At 39.5% G+C, this 19,423-nt stretch overlaps 1 protein-coding gene across 13 annotated transcripts in view; it reads left to right on the plus strand.

The window, feature by feature from the left end:
* Positions 1-19,423, plus strand: part of adgrb3 (adhesion G protein-coupled receptor B3) — a 99,651-nt gene that overhangs the window by 25,805 nt on the left and 54,423 nt on the right. For 9 of the 13 annotated variants that reach the window (XM_037465478.2, XM_037465480.2, XM_037465471.2 and 6 more), the window contains exons 3-6: positions 11,068-11,178; positions 13,535-13,696; positions 17,689-17,853; positions 18,516-18,680. The exons of 1 other annotated variant lie outside the window; for it this stretch is intronic. In XM_037465478.2, the coding sequence (XP_037321375.1) occupies positions 11,068-11,178; positions 13,535-13,696; positions 17,689-17,853; positions 18,516-18,680 (603 nt within the window). The remainder of the gene's footprint in view (positions 1-11,067; positions 11,179-13,534; positions 13,697-17,688; positions 17,854-18,515; positions 18,681-19,423) is intronic. 3 more of the 13 variants (XM_037465477.2, XM_037465481.2, XM_037465482.2) reach the window with 3 other exon arrangements.

The raw sequence follows: 19,423 nt of genomic DNA on the forward strand, positions 1-19,423 counted from the left end.
ATATAAATTAAGCATGCTTATACATAGTAACATTGTGTTCAAATGCAGAGGTTTTAGATTTTTCATTTACTGCATTTCTTTTGTAGACTATGGAGAAAAAAAATCACCACGTCATTGTTCAGCAGTTTTATTTGTTGTCTGCATAATATTCCCTAAATACAAGAATAGAAGGTTGTTCCCTTTGATTTGCCTCTTTTTTTACCCCCTTATTTCATAAACGTATGTCCACGGAGATTCAATTACTGGCTGAATAGAGTTGACTCATGTGACCATTTAGTTTTGCCTGTTATAAAATCAGGGGGAAATATAGAAAATATACATTCATCAGTGCCTCTTAATGCCGTAATGAGGTTCAATTATATTCAGGACTCAAACGGTTCTTTCGCCTATTTGGTGTTCAATCCTTGTTTCACTGTCTAAGCAGCTAATTGTGCATGGGGGAAGGGGACATGCAGATATTGATGTCCTTGAACTTTTGCCTAGATTAATACATTCTAAGTAGATTAGAACAAGAGAGGGCATAAAAGGGGCATCTTTTTTCCTTTGCTGATTAGAGTGGGAAAATATATGCATGGGGCTCCATTTCATGTTTTTTGTTGCATTGAAAAGCTCATTAAGGCTGTTTTCACAGAAGTGCAAGGCAGTGGAAGGAAATGATTTTGTCATTCGACCTCACAAACAAATCGCAATTTGTTGGTTGGGTGAGAAACACAGAATGAGCAAGTAGCTGCTTTCATAAGGAGATGTTGGATGCGCCAGTCTGACGGCGGGTGGATGTATTGATTATTTCATGCATCTACACAGCAACATTAATTCATCACAAGTACTGTATCCCAGCAAATAAGGAGTTATTCCAAGCAATTTGATTAATTCACTGTGAGAGGCATTCAAGCGAGATACCAATAAAGTGTGAGAAATTATGCACAATACTTGCCGAGCCACGGCAGATTATTCTGCAAATTGGACGCTTTACCAGGTGCTTTCACTGACTTGAACAAAGGAATATGTTTTAAATCACCTGCTTAAGAGCACCTGCCGAGAGGTTGACGATGTGAGAGATTTGATTGCATATGGGACAGGTACATTGACAATAGCGCAAACCGGCTGACAATGGGTCAGACAGGCTATTCAGCACATAGCTATTCGGGGGGGGGGGGGGTGCTTGGGTGTCGTAGGCCTTAAAAACTCCACATTCCTTTGCGGTAAGTATCCTTCCAGCTCCCCATTTCAGTGGTCTATAGAGCACAGCTGAATGGACAGAAATCATTGTGTGCCCAGATAATGCACTTCAATCATCCTTAATGTCATCACAGCCAAAAGAGGCTCAGAGGCTGAGTCGAGGGGCTTTATTTCCTCCCATATCCGAGAACAAAAAATGGAAGTATTTTTTCATAAAGATTTAGCGCCGCACTTGTTTGGCACACTAATTTCACTACTAGGTCAGCAGAATCAAAGGTCTAAGTTTCTAACAAGACATGTGTTGTGTCTACAGGGATGGCGATGTGAAACACTGCAGGAGCAGTCTTCGATGATTTGATTTGGTAGTAGCTTCTGGGGTGCAAAACGTTTAAGCCGTCATGTTTTGGTTAAAGCTGACATTGTTGACTTTGTCGAATATGACTTTTCAGCTGCCTTTTGTTTTGCTCAATATTCTGAACGTGAAGGCCCGCGGGGAAAGCTTGTGGTGTGGTAATCAATTCCATACATTGGCCATCGGTAAGATGTTGAATGGCTAATTGACCGCAGTAATGGTGCATGGCTATGTGGTGGTGGACTATGGAGACATGCACATTAAAAAACAATTAATTTCCAATACTAATGTCACTCTTGGCTGCCTTTGCTGCTGCCTATAACAAGGGGCTGACACTGATTAGTCATTTCATACTCCATCTAGGATTTGATCCAGGCTATGCAAAGTAATAAGCTCCTTTTGTTTGATAGAGATACTTTTCCCTTTTAAAGGCGTATTAGAGGTCTATTTTTTAGTTGACGAGTACATTTAAAATCGTACTCTCCCGGTTTGCAAAGATAGAAGGTCATACTCTGGTCAAGGACTGATTGCACTTTTTTGCCTCAAGCCAGTGAGTCAGATTTCTTTTACTCCTGTTTACAGTATATTTCAAGGAGCTGCAGCCAATTTTGCTCTTTGGCAGCTCCACGTAGCAACAATGCATCATATGAACCTTGACATAACTTCACTATGCAGAAAATATAACTTGACTTTAATAATCTGCAACATTATAAAAAAGGAGAAGAAGCAAATTCCGCCACCATTGATTAAGACTACTTTATGTTTTGGGAGTTTTTTTTGACAGTTTGTTTTAAAAAACAGTGCAAGCTTTATTTACATGCACAAGGATATTTTCATTGCAAGGGTTACAGTGCACTGCAACCATATCAAAGTAAAGAATTGCAGTGAGGTAATGCTTTTTGTTATTGAATCACAGTAACTTAATTTCTCTTAAAATATTTTTGTAAATGATGCGCCTCGTGACACAGTTAACAGCCAGTAAGATGAGGCGGACTACTGAAAACATGTTTTCTTGGTCTCACATTGTCAAACAAGGGAAATGGAGCAACTTCATTAGTATTTTTTTTTTAGTTTTTCCTATTGATGTATGAATGCTGCTTTCATCCAAAACAGGGATGTTTTTGTTATACCTCCCACCAGCATTGGCAATACAGCCCTCTGTACAGACACACAAAGTTGCATGTGCTCAACAACATGTTCTTCATAGTGTGGTTTCACAGAGAAAGACACAAAAAATTACACATTTGCAAATGAATGAGAGTGTTTTCCTTCTTGTCTTTCATCGGTTCTCGGAAGGACAAATCCTAAAGCTTTTAGTGGACAGTATACAAAAACCTCTTTAAGGATATACAAATAAAAACAACCTTTACAGAGTATTTTTCACGAGCAATTCCTTCTTCACAGTTATTTTGCGCTGCTGAAATTACAATTGACCACTTAGAAGCAAGCAAAATTTTAAATGATTAATCCCCCCCGCAAAAGTTTGGAATATAAGACTTGACTTGAGTAGATGCATTAAACTTGTAGTTTATATTAGGTGCTATTGAACAGTGGACCCTTTCCAATTCCACATTGTGTGGTGTGATCTCAACAATATGCTGGGTTTCCAGAGATCATCAAGTGGGTTAATCCCCTGAAGTAATTGACCCTTTGTCCCGAGACTGAATCCCAGCAGTGTTTTCTCTCCTGTGTAATTTGAACCTCTCCCTCAACACTTTACAGCGGTCTAAATAAAGAATTGAAAAAACCACAGTTTAGAGTACAGTCAACCTTATAACATTATAAGAAACATTCTTGGAGACATCCAGAGCAGCCACGGACCGCTTTCAAAACTTACAAGAACCGCGATGGTTCTGCTGCTCCCAGACTTGGCATCAGAATCTATTAAGTCCTCGCTGCTCTCGTGCTCTTGTCTGAAGACATTTTAGCATCACCACTGTGTCTTTGTAATTATTTTTTGGAGAGTGTACTTGCTTTAACACGAGGTCAGCCAATGAGCAAAGACAGGGCATGTTGCAGGCATCTTCCTCATGACTAACTTGCATATGACACAATGTTCCCTGTGCTGATAGATGCAGGGTGGCAGTCTGAAGCAGTGGGCTTTACCCCTGCAAAGGGATCAGACATGATTGGTGCGGTGGAAAGGCTGACAGCATGAATTATGAAAGTCTCATTAGGGGCTGTTGGAAATGATTTATCTTGCTACAAAATATGGCCATCCATGGTTTGAGAGTCCATATTTTGTTTTGCTCTTGTAATTTCCTGGGTGTATTATTTTTACTGTTCATTAGTGGGCAGCTTCCATGGACGGCAAACCATGACTCTATTTAACGGAGGTCACTGCTTGGTATGCCAAGCAAAATAGCTTTAGAAAAGGACAAGGTATGCTCTTTGAAAATTGGCTGCAATTGCAAAGGTGTTAAAAAATGTGTCGTGTTTCTCACTTGACAGATGCATTGCTTGGCATGGCGGCATTGAGCTTGGCAGTGTGTGTGAATGCCAGGTCATCTACTGGGGCTGTGTGTTTCTAAAGTGTCTTTTCTCAAGAGCATTGTAGCAAAGCACACCCGCAAACACAATGATGCATAATTTAAATTCATAATTTTAAAACATACTCTTTTCATCTAAAAGAAGAAAAATAAATATCTGGTTTTACTGCAATTGGCCAAAACTTACAAGAGAATATTTCATGAGATATTTTAAACAACTGACTAAAATCCCAGATTTGAGAGGGCCGCATGCACAGTTTGCAATGTGTAGTCTCTATACTATTCATATAATGTGACCCCCCCCCCTCTCTGAAATGGTTTAATTAGTAATCCGCTTCCATCCTTGTGTCTGTCGGTGCACAGTAGTCCTTTCAGAGTCGTCCCTGCAGCAGCACCACTTGTAGTCACGGGTGGTTCAGCAGTGTTCCATTTCGAAAACGCTGGTGATTTTGCAAGTTATAAGCTGCAATCTTGGCATTCCTTTCACTTTAAAATGCTCCATAGGCGGATCCATTTTCTGATAGCATCATGCAGCAGAACTGAGAGCACCACACATTGCTCACGTTATGATGCAGAGGGCGCATCTTTGTCAAAACCCAGAATAGATGGAAAGGAAATCTGTGTATCTCAATTTGTGGTTCTTGTTGTTTTACATTTCTTTACCCTCTCTTTTTAAAATCAAGTTTACTTTCGGGACATTGACAATCACAGTGATGTTGATGACCCTTTTACATTCTTGTGATGGCAGATTATAATGTTGAGTGTTGAGCCGTGGAAGCCGCAGAGATTCAATTTAAACACGTTTGGATGGGCTGAGATGATATGAAGTCATACTGGTGAGGCCTGTGCCCTGAAGTGTAATGAACAGAGGGGGAATGATCTGCTCACGGCACCCAGCAACAGGGCTTCTTGATGCAGTGCTTTGATAACGTCAGAGCTCCATCTAGGTTGCTTTGTGAGGTACTGCTCAATAAAACCTTGTGATTTAGCACCGTGCTGTAAATTATCAATTGCAATCTCATGTAGCCACTAATTTGCCTTCCAATCAGTAGTACAAAATATATCCTCTCTCCTTACAATGGACTATTGTATTCCGAGCGCCTGCCTCCACACACTCACTCTTTTTTCATTGTTTATGTGGTTTCCCAGGACTTTTCAATGAGGTGCAGTGGCAGTTGCACAGATTTGCAATTTGGCTTCAGTCTAAGTCATTAGGAGAGTCAACAGGAAGCAAACAGATGGCAGAAGGAATATGATGGATAATTGTACGTCTCAGAGGACAATTCCTAATTTGTATCTGATTCCGTGCAACCCTCTCATTTTCTTAATGAAGGACTAATTGAGTTTTTTAGATTGGCACTAGCATATGGGCCCATCAATGGTGGAGGGTTTCTATAATGGTTGTAAGGAGATACATTGAGCATATTTAAGGAGACTTATAAGATCATTTATGAGTGGTTGTCCAATTTGAGATCGGGGAAACACTTCAGTCCCAGTTAATGAGCTAAAATACGATGCATCTCCATTACTTCTTCATTATCATCGTATTTATAATTTTCTTTTGACAAAGTAGTCTTCACAGTTTTGTCTAATACACTGATACTTACTCTAAAAATACAAGTTGTTTTCTAAAATGTTGGATTATGTAATATATGTTAGAACCTTTTGAGGTTTTTAAATTATTCAATGTCTTTAACATGTATTCCACTTTAACACATTAATATGAATGTCATTTCTCCTTCCTCTGGTTTTGTTATTATAAAGATTATTTATTTATTCACTTCTTTATTAATGATTGTGGTTTTTGGTGGGATTTAGGGATAAAAGTGGGCAATTAACCAAAACACATTTGATCCTTTTTTTTGCATTGATGTTCAGGTTATAATATCTGCAGGAAAGGAGCCATGAACAGGGGTTACAACTTATTTGTCACAAGCTAATAAAAGGTTAAATCTCTTAATTGGTTTAATATCCAAAACAAATCCTTACCTCAGCAGCATGCGATCCAGATTCTGAGTACATTTGACCAAAGATTCCCCACACTCTGATCAAACATGGACGGTGAGGTGATCCTCTTACCGGTCTGCGTTGAACGGACTATACGCTCGTCTCTATTCTGGGAACTTAATGGTAACTGTAATGAAGTGCCCCTCATTAAGAGCAGCATTTGTGACAGTCAGTCAGTCAGGCAGGAATGTAGAGGCGGAGAGTCTCTGTTCATACAGGCCTTTGAGTAAAGGCTCATTTCATGCAACGTTAGACACATCATTCATTGGACATGGGGCTGGCTTTTATTGTCTTTCAATAAAATTACACACGTTGAAGATGAACCTGGAAATCAAATGTCTTCCATTGGACTCTCTGCAGTATCTATGATTACCGTTTGTGTGAGAGCTTTAAATGACGTGCATTCAGTGAATCAAAGCGCCAGAGGGGGGAAAGGTCACGGACACAGGGAACTCGCGTTCCCTTTGATTGCACGCTAAGTCTTTATTTGTTTGTTATGTGTGCTGAATGTACTTAGTTGTGTGACATTAATTAAATCAAGCGTAAATACAGCCACTAATGAAGCTGGAAAGCATCGATGAGCTGAGACGGGTAAGGAAAGCTTTGAGCCCTCATAATACGGTTCACATGAATAGGTTGCAGGAGAATACTGTCCAGCACTATTCATGTTTGCACATCTTTGACACTGTGATGAAAGCCCGTATGTGCCAAGGCGCATTCAGACAACACTGTTGCCTCAAATTGTGAGCCCTTGTAACCCCTTGTTATAACCTTGATTTGTTGTCACCTGCTGGGGTCACAGCCCAGCGACAATGACCCCGCTAGCGCCTGCTAGGCCAGTAATTTGAGCAGACATTTTGTTACACTCGGACCAGAGGTTTTTATTGTTTTGGCCGTTCTCTGCTCCTGCATGCAGCTCTTGCTTTGCTAACATATGTGGCCCTGGAGATCAGTTTCCGATTGAACCAGAAGAATGATTCCCCTGTCCTCTTTGCTGCAGCCAGACATATCTCAAGATAAGATCAACTTGCAAAGCAGCCTGATTTCACGAGACTAGCCACTAAATCACCTGAGTTTCTTAAAGTTGAGAGGAAGGCATTATTAGCCGAATCTCAACCCTCATCCTTTTATTACTGAAGCAGACAAAATGGCTGCCTTTATGAACTGATGGCACACCGTGGCAGCAGGGTGCCGTTTTTTCTTGCCCCCGTTTAAAAGATATGTGTTTGCAATTAATGGAAGTAATTATAGGTTTGATGTTGCACAGAGTTACCGAATGCGGTGCTAATTCTGCTTCCTCCTTAGGACTAACAGCAATAGGCTTTATGCATTGTGTCTTTATGGGTGAGTGTTTGTAAGCATTAGGTCATTTTTTTTAACTTTCTTTAATGTTGATTTAGCAATTAACAGCCTTAGTCTTGACAGTGAGCTCATATACAAGTTAAAAATGCCACCTTGGCCTCACCCTACTGTGAATACAGCATTGATTTCCTATCACTTTATCTGCAACATAGATTATTTTACTGTATGTGTCTGCCCTATGTAAATCCTGCAGATTGTCCCCTCACTTATTACTAATTGAAGGCATTTACTATAATCCATAATGTTGTGGGTGTAAACCCTTTTAGGACTACTTACTTGTAAGAAATAATATCCTATCCACTACCACCTGTTCCAATTGATTCAGATCGGTTGATTGGATATATCGTGGAATGAAAGGTGTCTTTTGCTGATCTGTCAGCCAAGGTCATCAAAGTTATTCAGCTTTCCGTTTTAGGCCCGTGTGTAATCTTTCACAAAGATTTGAAGTATTTCCGAGAAGCATTGCCGCTTTTTCCTCACATTTGTTCAGTTTAAAGCAAAGGACATTTTAGAAGTGGTGCAATTTCAATATGAAGACGCAGGTTCTTCTACGGCTTTACAAAATTAGGTGAAGACACATGAAAGAAATGGTCTTTTGACTTAAATTTGTACAAGAAAAATGATGTGAATAATTTGAATCTCTTGTGATTTGAGAAAGAACATTGTGCTGTGCATTATTTTTTTATGCCATTTTTTGTTTGTATGTATATTATATATATATATATATATATATATATACAGTATATACTAGTTCTTAGGCCCAGAACGCATGCTTTGTCAGTCACGTATGCCATCAAGGTTATGTGAATTAAAACAAAGTGAATAAATCTGCTATTGTACAAAAGAGAAGAAAGCCATCTGTGATGGATTTTTCTGAATGGCATTGCCTCTCCTTTGCTGTTGAAGCATGACGGTTGATGGATATCATCAATAAGTATCCTCTTGAGTTACCGACTGAAGGACAGATACCTCGTAAATCTTAACCTTAATTTTCTTAAAAACACAGAGTTAAAACACTCTGGAATATTTGCCAAATTGTTAGAATTTTGCTTTTGCAGCCTCCACTTAATCCTGGTTTGATTCTTATCACACAGCCACGGACTTAAAAACAAACCTTGCAGTTCAATTAAATGGCTGTGCTTAATTCTCAGGACTTTAACGGTGTCATGTTTTGACTTGCTTCTATTTCTAATTGTAATTTATAAGTTGGGGGTAACATTGTGGCTTTGTAAGAGACTCGTGTATCATATATACTTAAACTGAGATACTTTTTGTTTGGCATCATTTGTGTACGACAGGCTGAGTTTTATTTTTAATAGCTTCCTGATATGCAGACTGATGTGGCTGTAGTTAGTCAGACATCGTTAATGACGAGATGAATCCATGATGAAAAACCTCTATTTAAAAATGTGAAGTTTGATTCACGCAGCATGTGCTCTGTAATGAGTTCACAGTAAGTACTTTACCAACATCACACTTAATGACATTTTTTATAATCTCTTTCATGTTTCAAAGTGTTGTTGTATTGTTCATCATGAGCTGCCGAGAGCTAAATTACATTAGGTGTGACTGACTGTCAGCCCACTGTTCAATAGGCTGAGTTGATCGATGTTCTGCAGAGGCAAATCTCTTCCAAAGGTAAAATGGAGTGGAGACCAATAACGGGCGAAACCAGGCACGATCATTAGTATCTAAAAAGGATAGTATAGAAAATATTAGCCTCCATTTCTATATGTGTCCCCCTTGATAGAGGAAAGGCTGCTTCTGGATAAACAATATTAAGCTGGGTAGGAATAGTATTTTCCTTTTTGTATACAGAGAGGTATTCTCATATGAAAAGCTATATTATGAAATAAATGAGAAAAGGGTGTATAATTATTTCGATTACACTTTTTTGCAGTACAAAACTATTCAAATAAGTCAAGTCGTACACATCGGTCCTGCCCTATTGAGCTTAGAGAAATGAAAGTGCAACCGTAAGCTGTCTCATGGCTTTAAGTTTTAAGTTTCACTCATATAAATTCATACAAAAGCGGCGGGCCCTGATTTTTGTCCAATTTCCTGCAAAGTAGCAGACATTAAAGCTGACTAAGCCAGACAACCCTTTTATTTTGCCAAATGATGGGATTGGTTCAAGATCCAGCACACCGGAGAGTAGAGCCCTTTGCACGACTCAGAGTTCCATCAACGGCCCTTCGGGTTGTCCAACCAACTCTGTACCTGCACATGTTTTTTCCCGGGGAACAGAGTTCACACTATGCTGTAGCATAACTATTGTGGACAGGGTCAAAACGCAATGAAAGATGTTTGAATGTGCTTATGAAGCTGATGATTTGGTGCAGTGATGTTTCTGCAGATCCCAATCAGCATCAATAGGCTGCGCAGTCTGTTTCTACCTACCGGTTTTCTCTCCCTTACCCTCTTAAATGATTCTAATTATTCATGTAAACACAGTTTTCCTGATGACATATTGAGACGGTATGCTGTTTTAATGTAGCTGAAAATATTTATATATATTTTTCTCAATCCAATCATGGAACATGTTTGTTGATATCATTTGGTAACGCCAACAGTCAGATGCGTGGACCAGACAACTGCCGCCTCTCGAAGTGAAGCGATTTACCGTGTAATTAGTCTTAAAATTTCAGCTTTCATTGAAACGTGATTAGACGAGATGACAGGTGAGCCCCATCATGAGGCAGATCCGTCTTTCTAGATGCACGGTGTGATGGAGGGGAGACAGAGGAGTGACACTACAAATTGGATTGGAATCAAAGATTTAAATGTCCTCCCTATCAATGGCTGACGCATTGTGTTGTCTAATTGTACTAACATAAGCTATGTGTGAATTTGTTGTTGATGCATCACCTACATTGCCTATTTGCAAATTATATAATCACCTCATTAGGACCACACTGCCGGAAGTAATGCCAGCTTAAGATGGGAATTCGAGGACAATTTGCGTCAGTAAGAGACACAATGTTTCACAGTGTGTAACAGCTGGTTCAAATTCTTCACAATCGTGCAAGCATCGCTTTTCTCAGTGTGGACTAAGAACATTGTGCTCATCGTCTCTTTGTCCCTTCATAGGAAACAAAGAGGGCATGCATTATAAGGAATACAGCTCAGAATACATTTGCCTAATTTCACAAAGGATCACCAAATTTTACCAAAAAGAAAATCCCACAAAGATGACATCATGTTTAGGAAACTGTGGATCAATAGCATGCTATGTCCATGAACCCCTCCTCTGTGGCTTTCTGATGGCTTACACATTTTTACTTTCATTTTCTTTTCATTTCTTTTCTGGGTATGCAGTAGGGGAGGGAGGGAGGGAGGGAGGAAGTAAGGAAGGAAGGAAGGAAGGGAGGGAGGGAGCTGGTCTGATGAAGTGTTAGAGTCTTAAAAAACAATGTGAGTTTATTTGCATGTTTGCTATGTGTCTACGCTGTGCTTTCAAGCTCAATTAATACTCCCAACTCACCCTTATAAATCCGTTGCACTGTTCAATGCCCAAGAGTCAAAGGACAAATTAAATACAAACTTGTGTGGTCTTTGTTTCTAGCCATGTACTGAAGTTGCTTCGAACATTCTGAAAATCCGTATGTAATAAGCTTTTGTTCTCAGAAAATCATGTTTAAGCCTAGCTTTCATATGAACCTCTATTCTGTCCCATAGAATATGGAATGATCGGAGAGCATACTGTAAAAAGTCAGCGGCCAAGATCAGTTCATGACACAAAGGCCCTGCAGGAGCAAGCTGAATCTGCTAAATTTATGGCACAAACTGGTAATACCGTAGTTATGTTTCTTCACATTATTTTGTTAACTAAACTTAATTTCATCATGCATGCTCTCTCTTTTACTGCACCTTTTATGTGGAAATGTTTTGCTTTCTTATGTTTTGCCAATTAATTCTTTATTGCAACACATGAAGTAGGAAGATAGATTTTTCTAACCATTTACTTTGAATATAGAACTTAATTGGGTTTGTGGATCTGTTTGTTTTATTGTCACATAGTCAATTGACAAGTGGATTACTCATACAGTATATTCATGGAACATTAATTAAACAGCAGTTTAAAACTGATGCCCTACTGTAGTTAATCATTTCCTCCCAGGCATGATTAATTAAATGTCATTCAATGAAAAATCCACCCCTTGAGCCAAATATGAAAAAAATACTTGGCAAAAGTTTAACTGATAGATGCTGCCCTTAGCGATCAAGTGAGACTGTTGCTTTAACTAAGTGGAGCATTGGAAACATTTTAAAAACAAAAATGATCTAAATTCTTGAGGACTTTTACAGTCTACTGCCTCAAAATAAGTGACAGCAATATTTACCAAATCCAATTTTTCTTTTTCCTCTCTTCTACCAATCAAATACTTTTCTCCCGTGGGTGGGGTTTATATATCTGAGATTTTTGTATTCTTTATTTTTGGCAAATGTTTTTTTTTTTTCATGTGTTGTTCCATTTAAATTGCCCGTCGTTGTTTAAGAAATCCTTTCATTAAACCCTTTTAATTTGTGACACACCATACAGTCATACCAGTACTAATGTTCACCCATTAACACCTCTCCATTTGAATCACGATGTAGGTCTGTTGGATCCCTGTCGACTCGCATCGCTGTGCTTTTCTGTTCTGTTCTCACACTATTTACTCTCCCTGTTCCGCGTCAATTGATCCACCTTTCAGTTTATTTTATGATCTGCAAAATTAAGGGCAATGTTTGGATGACTATTTGGCTGGATCTATTTGTCCTCTATACAGCATGCAAAAGAAACTACTTTAAAGCATGTTGTGTTTAACACATTCATATTAGCATTTGATGACTTCAAATGACATAAATGTATTCAGAGCTGCAATTGAAAGATTTCCTCTTTGTATCCAATTACTTCTCCAATGCCCAAAGCCTCCCAGAAATGAATACTTTACCTGAGGGTTTAAATAAATGTAATATCAAGTATTCAGTGACTACTCTGATGCAGGAATTTGAGTACTCATTCAATCTTCACCAAAAATCCATCATTTTTGCATTTAGGCTACCATCGCAATGTAAATCACGTTACTGCCTCATCGAAATATACAGCTTAATTTGCATTTCATGGCTTTCTGACATATGGAACTTTTGGACAACAAAAAGATCTTAAGATAAATGGAATAACTACAATCCTTATCTTTACTAATATGCTACGGAATGCTATGTGTAATGATTCAAAGACAATTTGACTGCATGCAGGTCGAACATCTTGAAAGTCTGCTTGCCAAAAGCTCCATATTGGCACAAAGGCCTGGATAATAGGAAAGGAATCCATTGTTTTTCTGCAGCTAAAATAGTGCCTTGAGAACATTTACAAATGAGTGTGCTTTTAATCACATTCCCACACATGAAAATGGCCCCAATCTGATACAAAAAAAATCTTCTAATTTCTCATTTTCCTCCACCCTTTGGAGTGAAGAGGTTAAGATGGATTTGAATTCTAAAATAGCTAATATGTTGGGTTGTCAAGGAAACTAGAAAGTTTGCTGCAGTTGAAGGGAATCCATATCTCAGGCTGCTCTCTGAACTAACACCCATCTCAGACGCTGTCTTTATTGCATGTCACCATGTTCTTATGACATTTTGTTTCTTTACACTCTTACTTTGTTTAAGCACATTATTGGGTTCCATTGAAATGCATAATTCTTTTTAGGATGAAATTAAACAATTATTTGTAACCTTAATGTCTACTGATGTTTGTTTTATATAATCATAGCTCTGCCTTTATAGTGATCTTTGCATAAATACTCATTTGAATTTGTTGTAAATAGGCTAATTCTCTGACACATTATTCCTACTCTGTGAAAACTATTTTGAATGCATATTGCAAAGCAATTTATTGTATTGCATACAAATTCAATTAATAGTCAAAAAACATTTCAGCTGCAGATTCAGTATTCATCAAAGATCCCATAAAGGCAGTATAGACTGTAAAGACAAAAGCGGTATTATTAAACTTAAGGCCCCACCTCACCCCAACGTCACTCATGTGGGCCCCTCCCCATTTGACTCAACCCCGCCCACCTTGCCACACCCTGCCCCGTAAGCCCTGCCCGAGGACCATATTGCTGCATTTAACTAGTGTCACCCTTCTCCCACACAGGTGAATCAGGTGCAGAGGAGTGGTCCCAATGGAGCTCATGCTCTGTAACATGCGGTCAAGGGTCGCAGGTGCGAACAAGAACATGTGTCTCACCATACGGAACACACTGCAGCGGCCCTTTAAGAGAATCAAGGGTTTGCAATAACACTGCCCCTTGTCCAGGTAGTGTTAGCCGCAGATTCTTGAATATTAATGTTTTGATCATTTGTTGTTTAAAGGAGGAAATGTGTTGCTGTGTTTTAACAAAAATTTGTGTCTATTTAAGAATGTATTATTATTGCCGTTAATCTAATGCTTTCCTTCTTTGATGTTATTTTGTGATTTTTTTTTAAATTTTCTTTTCATTATCATTATCACTTTTGTGTTTTCCATTTCATATAACATTAAGGCAATTCACCGCCATTGAAATGTTTTTTGACATGTGGTTCTGCATGGTGCTTGACAAGCGGTAGACACTGATATGTTGTCGGCTCCCTTTCCTTGAAGGTCAGTCTTGCATTTTAAAATAGCTTGGCAGCATTTCTTCAAACACGCTGTAAGGCATTTCTTCCTCAACCCAGGATGGCAGTGTAGATGAGTCACTGGCGCTCAGGTATTAGTATCGGATGCATTTTTGACCGGTGATCGCAGCGTGCACGTCTGTCTGGTAGGACAGTGGGTTGTTCTAAATAAAGTCGCCATCATCCTATTTTTTTGGATTGCTTACACGGACAGATATGTTGATATTGAAATGGGATTCTCATACTTAGTTGAGGATTTGATGGCGCAGTAAAGAGTAGTATTTCTGGGTCTGCATCACAAACTCTCAAGTGATTATGTCTGATAGAACACTGCAAGCTGAAGCCTGTGAAAACGGGATTGATGATGCACCGTACTTCATTTTTAGATGTGATATGAAGTGGGACGTGTGTAAAGGGTCTCTGACTGTGTGTGGACATTAAGAGCTAGAAAGAGGATGAGTCATTTCGAGAGAACAGGTGCACGAATACGTTGTTGGCGTGACTCCTTTGGCCATTTATATTTAGCTAAGACAGCATTTAAGCTCCTAATTCTCAAAAGACACACAGCCCAAATGTAGACGTATACAATTATGTTTTCATCAAGAATAATTATTAATACAGGGCCAGAATTTACAGAGCTGCCCGTTGGAATTCATCATTGTCTTTGATTTATCTCAGAATTGACTTTGCTTTCGGCAAATTGTGCATCCGGAACGTTCTTTCCCATAATAAAGCAGAATCAGTCATCAGCACATATCGGTGCTGTAATGCAATTTTGAACTCTCGTTATAAGAGAAAGTCTGCGATAGAACTTTTCATTTTTACCAAAAAAACATTGTGGGAGGATCTTAGAAGCACACAAATTGATTAACGCTTTTACATCCAAAACAGAGAGCTCAAACTAAAGACATGTCACTTCCAGTCCAAAAGGATGAACCATGGATCACGCGCTGCGCTCCCGCCATTAGAAATTCTGCTCCTCCTTAAAAGTCGTGATCTTGCTCATCCAACACAATGCACCTGCCAACACACAACAGCAATTCTGCTTTACCAACAACGTTTTCACCTGAGTGATCACCACATGCTGTACAGTTTTTACATGTACACTAATTCCCTGCGTGTTTCAAAGCCGCCCACTGCTCCAAATGATTGAGATGAGTTAAACACGACCAATGCAAACAATCAGAGCCAACACAAAATCCAATACCTTTTATATTAAAGAACACAATTTCACTTGATGGGGTTGGAATCAGCAATTCGTGTTGCATCTTAATTATTCAACCCAACACTCCCTGTCCTGATTAAAAACCGGCACATAGTACAATTCTGAGGAAAACAAGCCCATGTGTGATGTTATTACTTGTCTTGGGTGCTTGACTTTCTTTTGTTTGAGTCAATATCAATTATTTCTTAGAACACAGGTTTCACAATGTGTGGTTTGGTTTGGGATGAGGTAGAGTGGTTCTACATTTCATTATCAGGCTCATTATGGTGCCTGTCAATACGAAAAACACCAACCTGCCAGTATCAATCCAAGCTGTCACAGGAAGATACAGGAGCCGTACCTTTGAACCTGGAGCCATGTTCTCTCATGTCAACGACAACGGCAACGTACTCAGTATATTTTGAACCATATCAAAAGTAAGGTACATGATTGAGCACAACATACGTCCAACAGACACCACCCTACTCTACACAATGTGCTCATGCAGACGCACATTGCTTTCCAAATAAACCATGCAAGTGGTGCTTGCGGCAGTGAAGTCACATGGGATATGTCAGGTGCCAAGGTTTGTCTATTGTATGTTTTTAAAGTTTTGACAATAGAGGAGGATTTGAGGCTGTTGCTCTTATCAGGCAAGGAGCATTAGTTGCAGGTTTTAAAGTAATAAATAGATTTAAAAAAAAAGTTTGAACATTAAAATAAGAAAGGCCTATTGATTTTGTACATATATTGTTTTGCCTCAAATGAATGCACCATTGGGTTTTTGTTGCACTAAATTAGTAATTCCAGTTTACCATTAATAATCCATGCAAATCAGAGAAAAAAATGTAAATAAAGACTAGAAAGTAGTTCCATCTTTTATTATTGACCAATTAAGAATACTTTCAATGATGAAATAAGTTTATACATCTAAATCAAAAATATATATCACTGTGTCAATATCAGTGTCTTCACTGAAGGATTGGGTCCTTTCTTTCCAGGTCCACGTTGGATTGTTTATGTAGCGTACCATAAAATATCACAGCCTTCAAAAGAAAACACAGCTAGCAAATCAAAAAAGGTAAAACATCACTGGATAATTTAATTAAGTTCAAGGGACTAAATCTCAGTCCACCACAAATGAATGAAAACATTATTGGCAAATGAATTTGCTTTGTCCATCATTTTGTGTTGGTCCAATAATTGCTCCTCAAACAAAGCCCAAAACAGTATTGCTCATGCTGTCGCTGTAAATCATGGACATAGTTCAGACAATCAAACATAAGCAGCAAACTCCTGTTGCTTCACTGATCGCTGTTAAAGAGCAGTAACCCCTCGGCTACCAGGGGACAGTTAGCTAAGAGCATCAAAACTAGAGGTAAGCGCGGGGACAGACGGTAGCTCCGCCTCATGATGGCCGACCATCACCTTGATCCAGAGATCCAACGACTCCACAACTCATCTGAGATCCAACTATTGTACGGCAGAAACGCTGATCCAAAGTTCCAGATGGTGACCTTTCTAAAGAGGAACCAGCAATTCACTGTGACCGAGTAGTCACATTTGGAAGATCTTGAAACGTGATGAACAGATGATGAAAAAGAATCCAGCATATATGTTTTGAGCAGTCCATTAATTAGCTGATTGATTAAAAGTGTTTAGGCCACAATGTCCCCTGTAAACCTTAGAAAGATTCTGCAGCTAATGCACCACCTTTGTTATATCTTCAGTAAACCCATACATGTTTCCAAATACATATATTCTAAATATTCTAGCATGAATTACCCAAAGACATATGATGAGGAAACCCAACGTATCTAACACTTTTGTTTAATTTCCGGTTGGATTTGATCCGTCAAACCAGATATATAGTCAGAGTGGCCCTTTCCCTACCAATCTGAGCGCTTATTCAAAGGGATGGAAGCAGGTTGCGGTGCTCTCTGGGTTTTTTTTGCATTACCATGATAAGTATGTTAGTGTAGCGATATATTTGCAGAACTATTGCCAGCTCACATTAACCTCAAGGTCCACAGCTGTTGGAATCCCTGTCAACCCGAGAAGACTCAAAGTTAACGCAGTGCAGGCCTGCTGCTCCTCACCTCCACCACGAGAGGCAGGGTCCCATTGTTGCTTTTGCCCGTTGAAAACTGCCACATTGAAGATTTTACCTATTTATCACGTTCTTTACCTTTCCTGCAGTTTGAAGCATTGCTGGTCGGGTTGCATTCATTTAAACTGCATTACATGTAGAGAGGTGATTGAAGCTCTTGTCTGAGGCTTTGTGAGGCCCCTCAGTGTCTGTGTGCTCAATGTTTCATCTACATCAGTTGTGTTGCTAATTCCTTTTGAGTTTTGATTTTGATTTTGTTTGGCAGTCTGCTATGGGCTTGTTTATGCTATAGCAGAGACAGAGACATTGATTAGGCCTGATGCCTTTTCTGTGCCCGCAGTACACGGTGTATGGGAGGAGTGGTCACCATGGAGCCTGTGCTCATTCACGTGTGGCCGAGGTCACCGCACTAGGACTAGGATGTGTGCCCCTCCCCAGCATGGAGGCAGGGCCTGTGACGGACCCGAGACCCAGACTAAGCTTTGCAACATAGCCCTATGCCCAGGTATCATCCGTCTAATCTCTAAATCTATGCAAAACAATGGTAGTGAGGCATAATGATCAGAGGTATTTTAAAGGTAAATGATCATGAACTCCTTTCAAAATGATCAGTTAATTATAATGTTGACAGTTTACCTACTACACACATCTAGAATCCCATAATCATACAGTACTGCAAGGTGAGTATAAAGAAGAATGGGAGCCTTATTCGTGCTGCATTTTAAGTAAAAATGCCTACATGATAATGCGGTTTTGTTGAGTCAATACTCTAAAGCTGAAGTCAAAAATCACTTACCCGCAGTTTCCTGTGAAAGTTAAGCAGATTAATGTTGATGAGTTTTTCCACACAGTAAATGTTAGCTTTGCTCTAGTAGCAGACTCAGTGAAAACCGCTCAATGCAAAATGCTTTCTCTCTGCCCTGACGGGGAAGCTAACAAATATATTCTGCAGTTTGTGCCTCCGGCATTAATAATCTAAATCATTATACGAGAGCCTTCTACAAAAACACTTTTTGTGTTTTATTCTCTTGTTTTTTTTTTTTCTTTCAATCTGAGAGAGAGAATAGTGATCTGAACATCTCCTTCCATTTCTGTCTGCCCTCTTTTTTTGTCCCCCCCCCCCCCTTCACATGGGACATGCTTGTTGGGTTGTGGTTGGTGCTTCAGTGGACGGACAGTGGCAGGAGTGGAGCTCTTGGAGCGATTGCTCGGTGACCTGTGCCAATGGCACTCAGCAGAGGACCAGGCAGTGCTCAGCGGCCGCCCATGGGGGATCTGAGTGTCGCGGTCATTGGGCAGAAAGCAGAGAGTGCCATAATCCTGACTGCACAGGTAAAATCCTGAGCCTCTTAATTCTGTATCTGCTTTGATGCCTAAATTAAAAATATATATATATATATATATATATATATATATATATATTGCGATTTGCAATGAGGTAGAAGAGAGACAATAAAAAACACTCCGTCCCACATTGTTGCCGCCACCGTTACAACCGTGAGTTCTAAAACAATTAAAATCAACTTTGGCTAAAATACACAGCCTGACTTTCCTCGTTCTGTGGCGTACTGAAAACCTCCTCCGACAAGACACGGGGATTGTTGTAAGAATCAAGAATAGGGTTTAAGACCACGCTCTATCAATTGGATTTGGAAAATCCAGTTACATATACTGTATGCCTTTCACGTAATTTAGGGTTAGCTGTCCAAAATGTCTGTCAACATCATGGACGTATTAGAGGCTGAAAGATGTCAGCTTACCAGTCTCCATCAGGCTTTGAATTGTCTGATCACATGGAGGGCCCGAGCACTCTCATAATCTCCTGATGCAATTTTCACTGGAGCAGCTAAAACATTGTTCTGTAGTTCAGTAGTATGTGTGTGCGAAAGAAATTCCTCTCCAGTATTTTTAACGTCGGGGGACATGTTGTGTAACCACTGCCAGTCAACCTCATGCTCTCTCGGACCACTAAAATAGCACCAACTGCGGTGCAATTTGTGCTCAGGATAATGAAACAGGTGATGCTGTTGTTTGCCTCACAGTGAGAGGAGGCATTACATAATTGATTCCTCTAA

Source organism: Pungitius pungitius, chromosome 13 (assembly GCF_949316345.1).
Source record: "Pungitius pungitius chromosome 13, fPunPun2.1, whole genome shotgun sequence".
Lineage (NCBI taxonomy): Eukaryota > Metazoa > Chordata > Actinopteri > Perciformes > Gasterosteidae > Pungitius > Pungitius pungitius.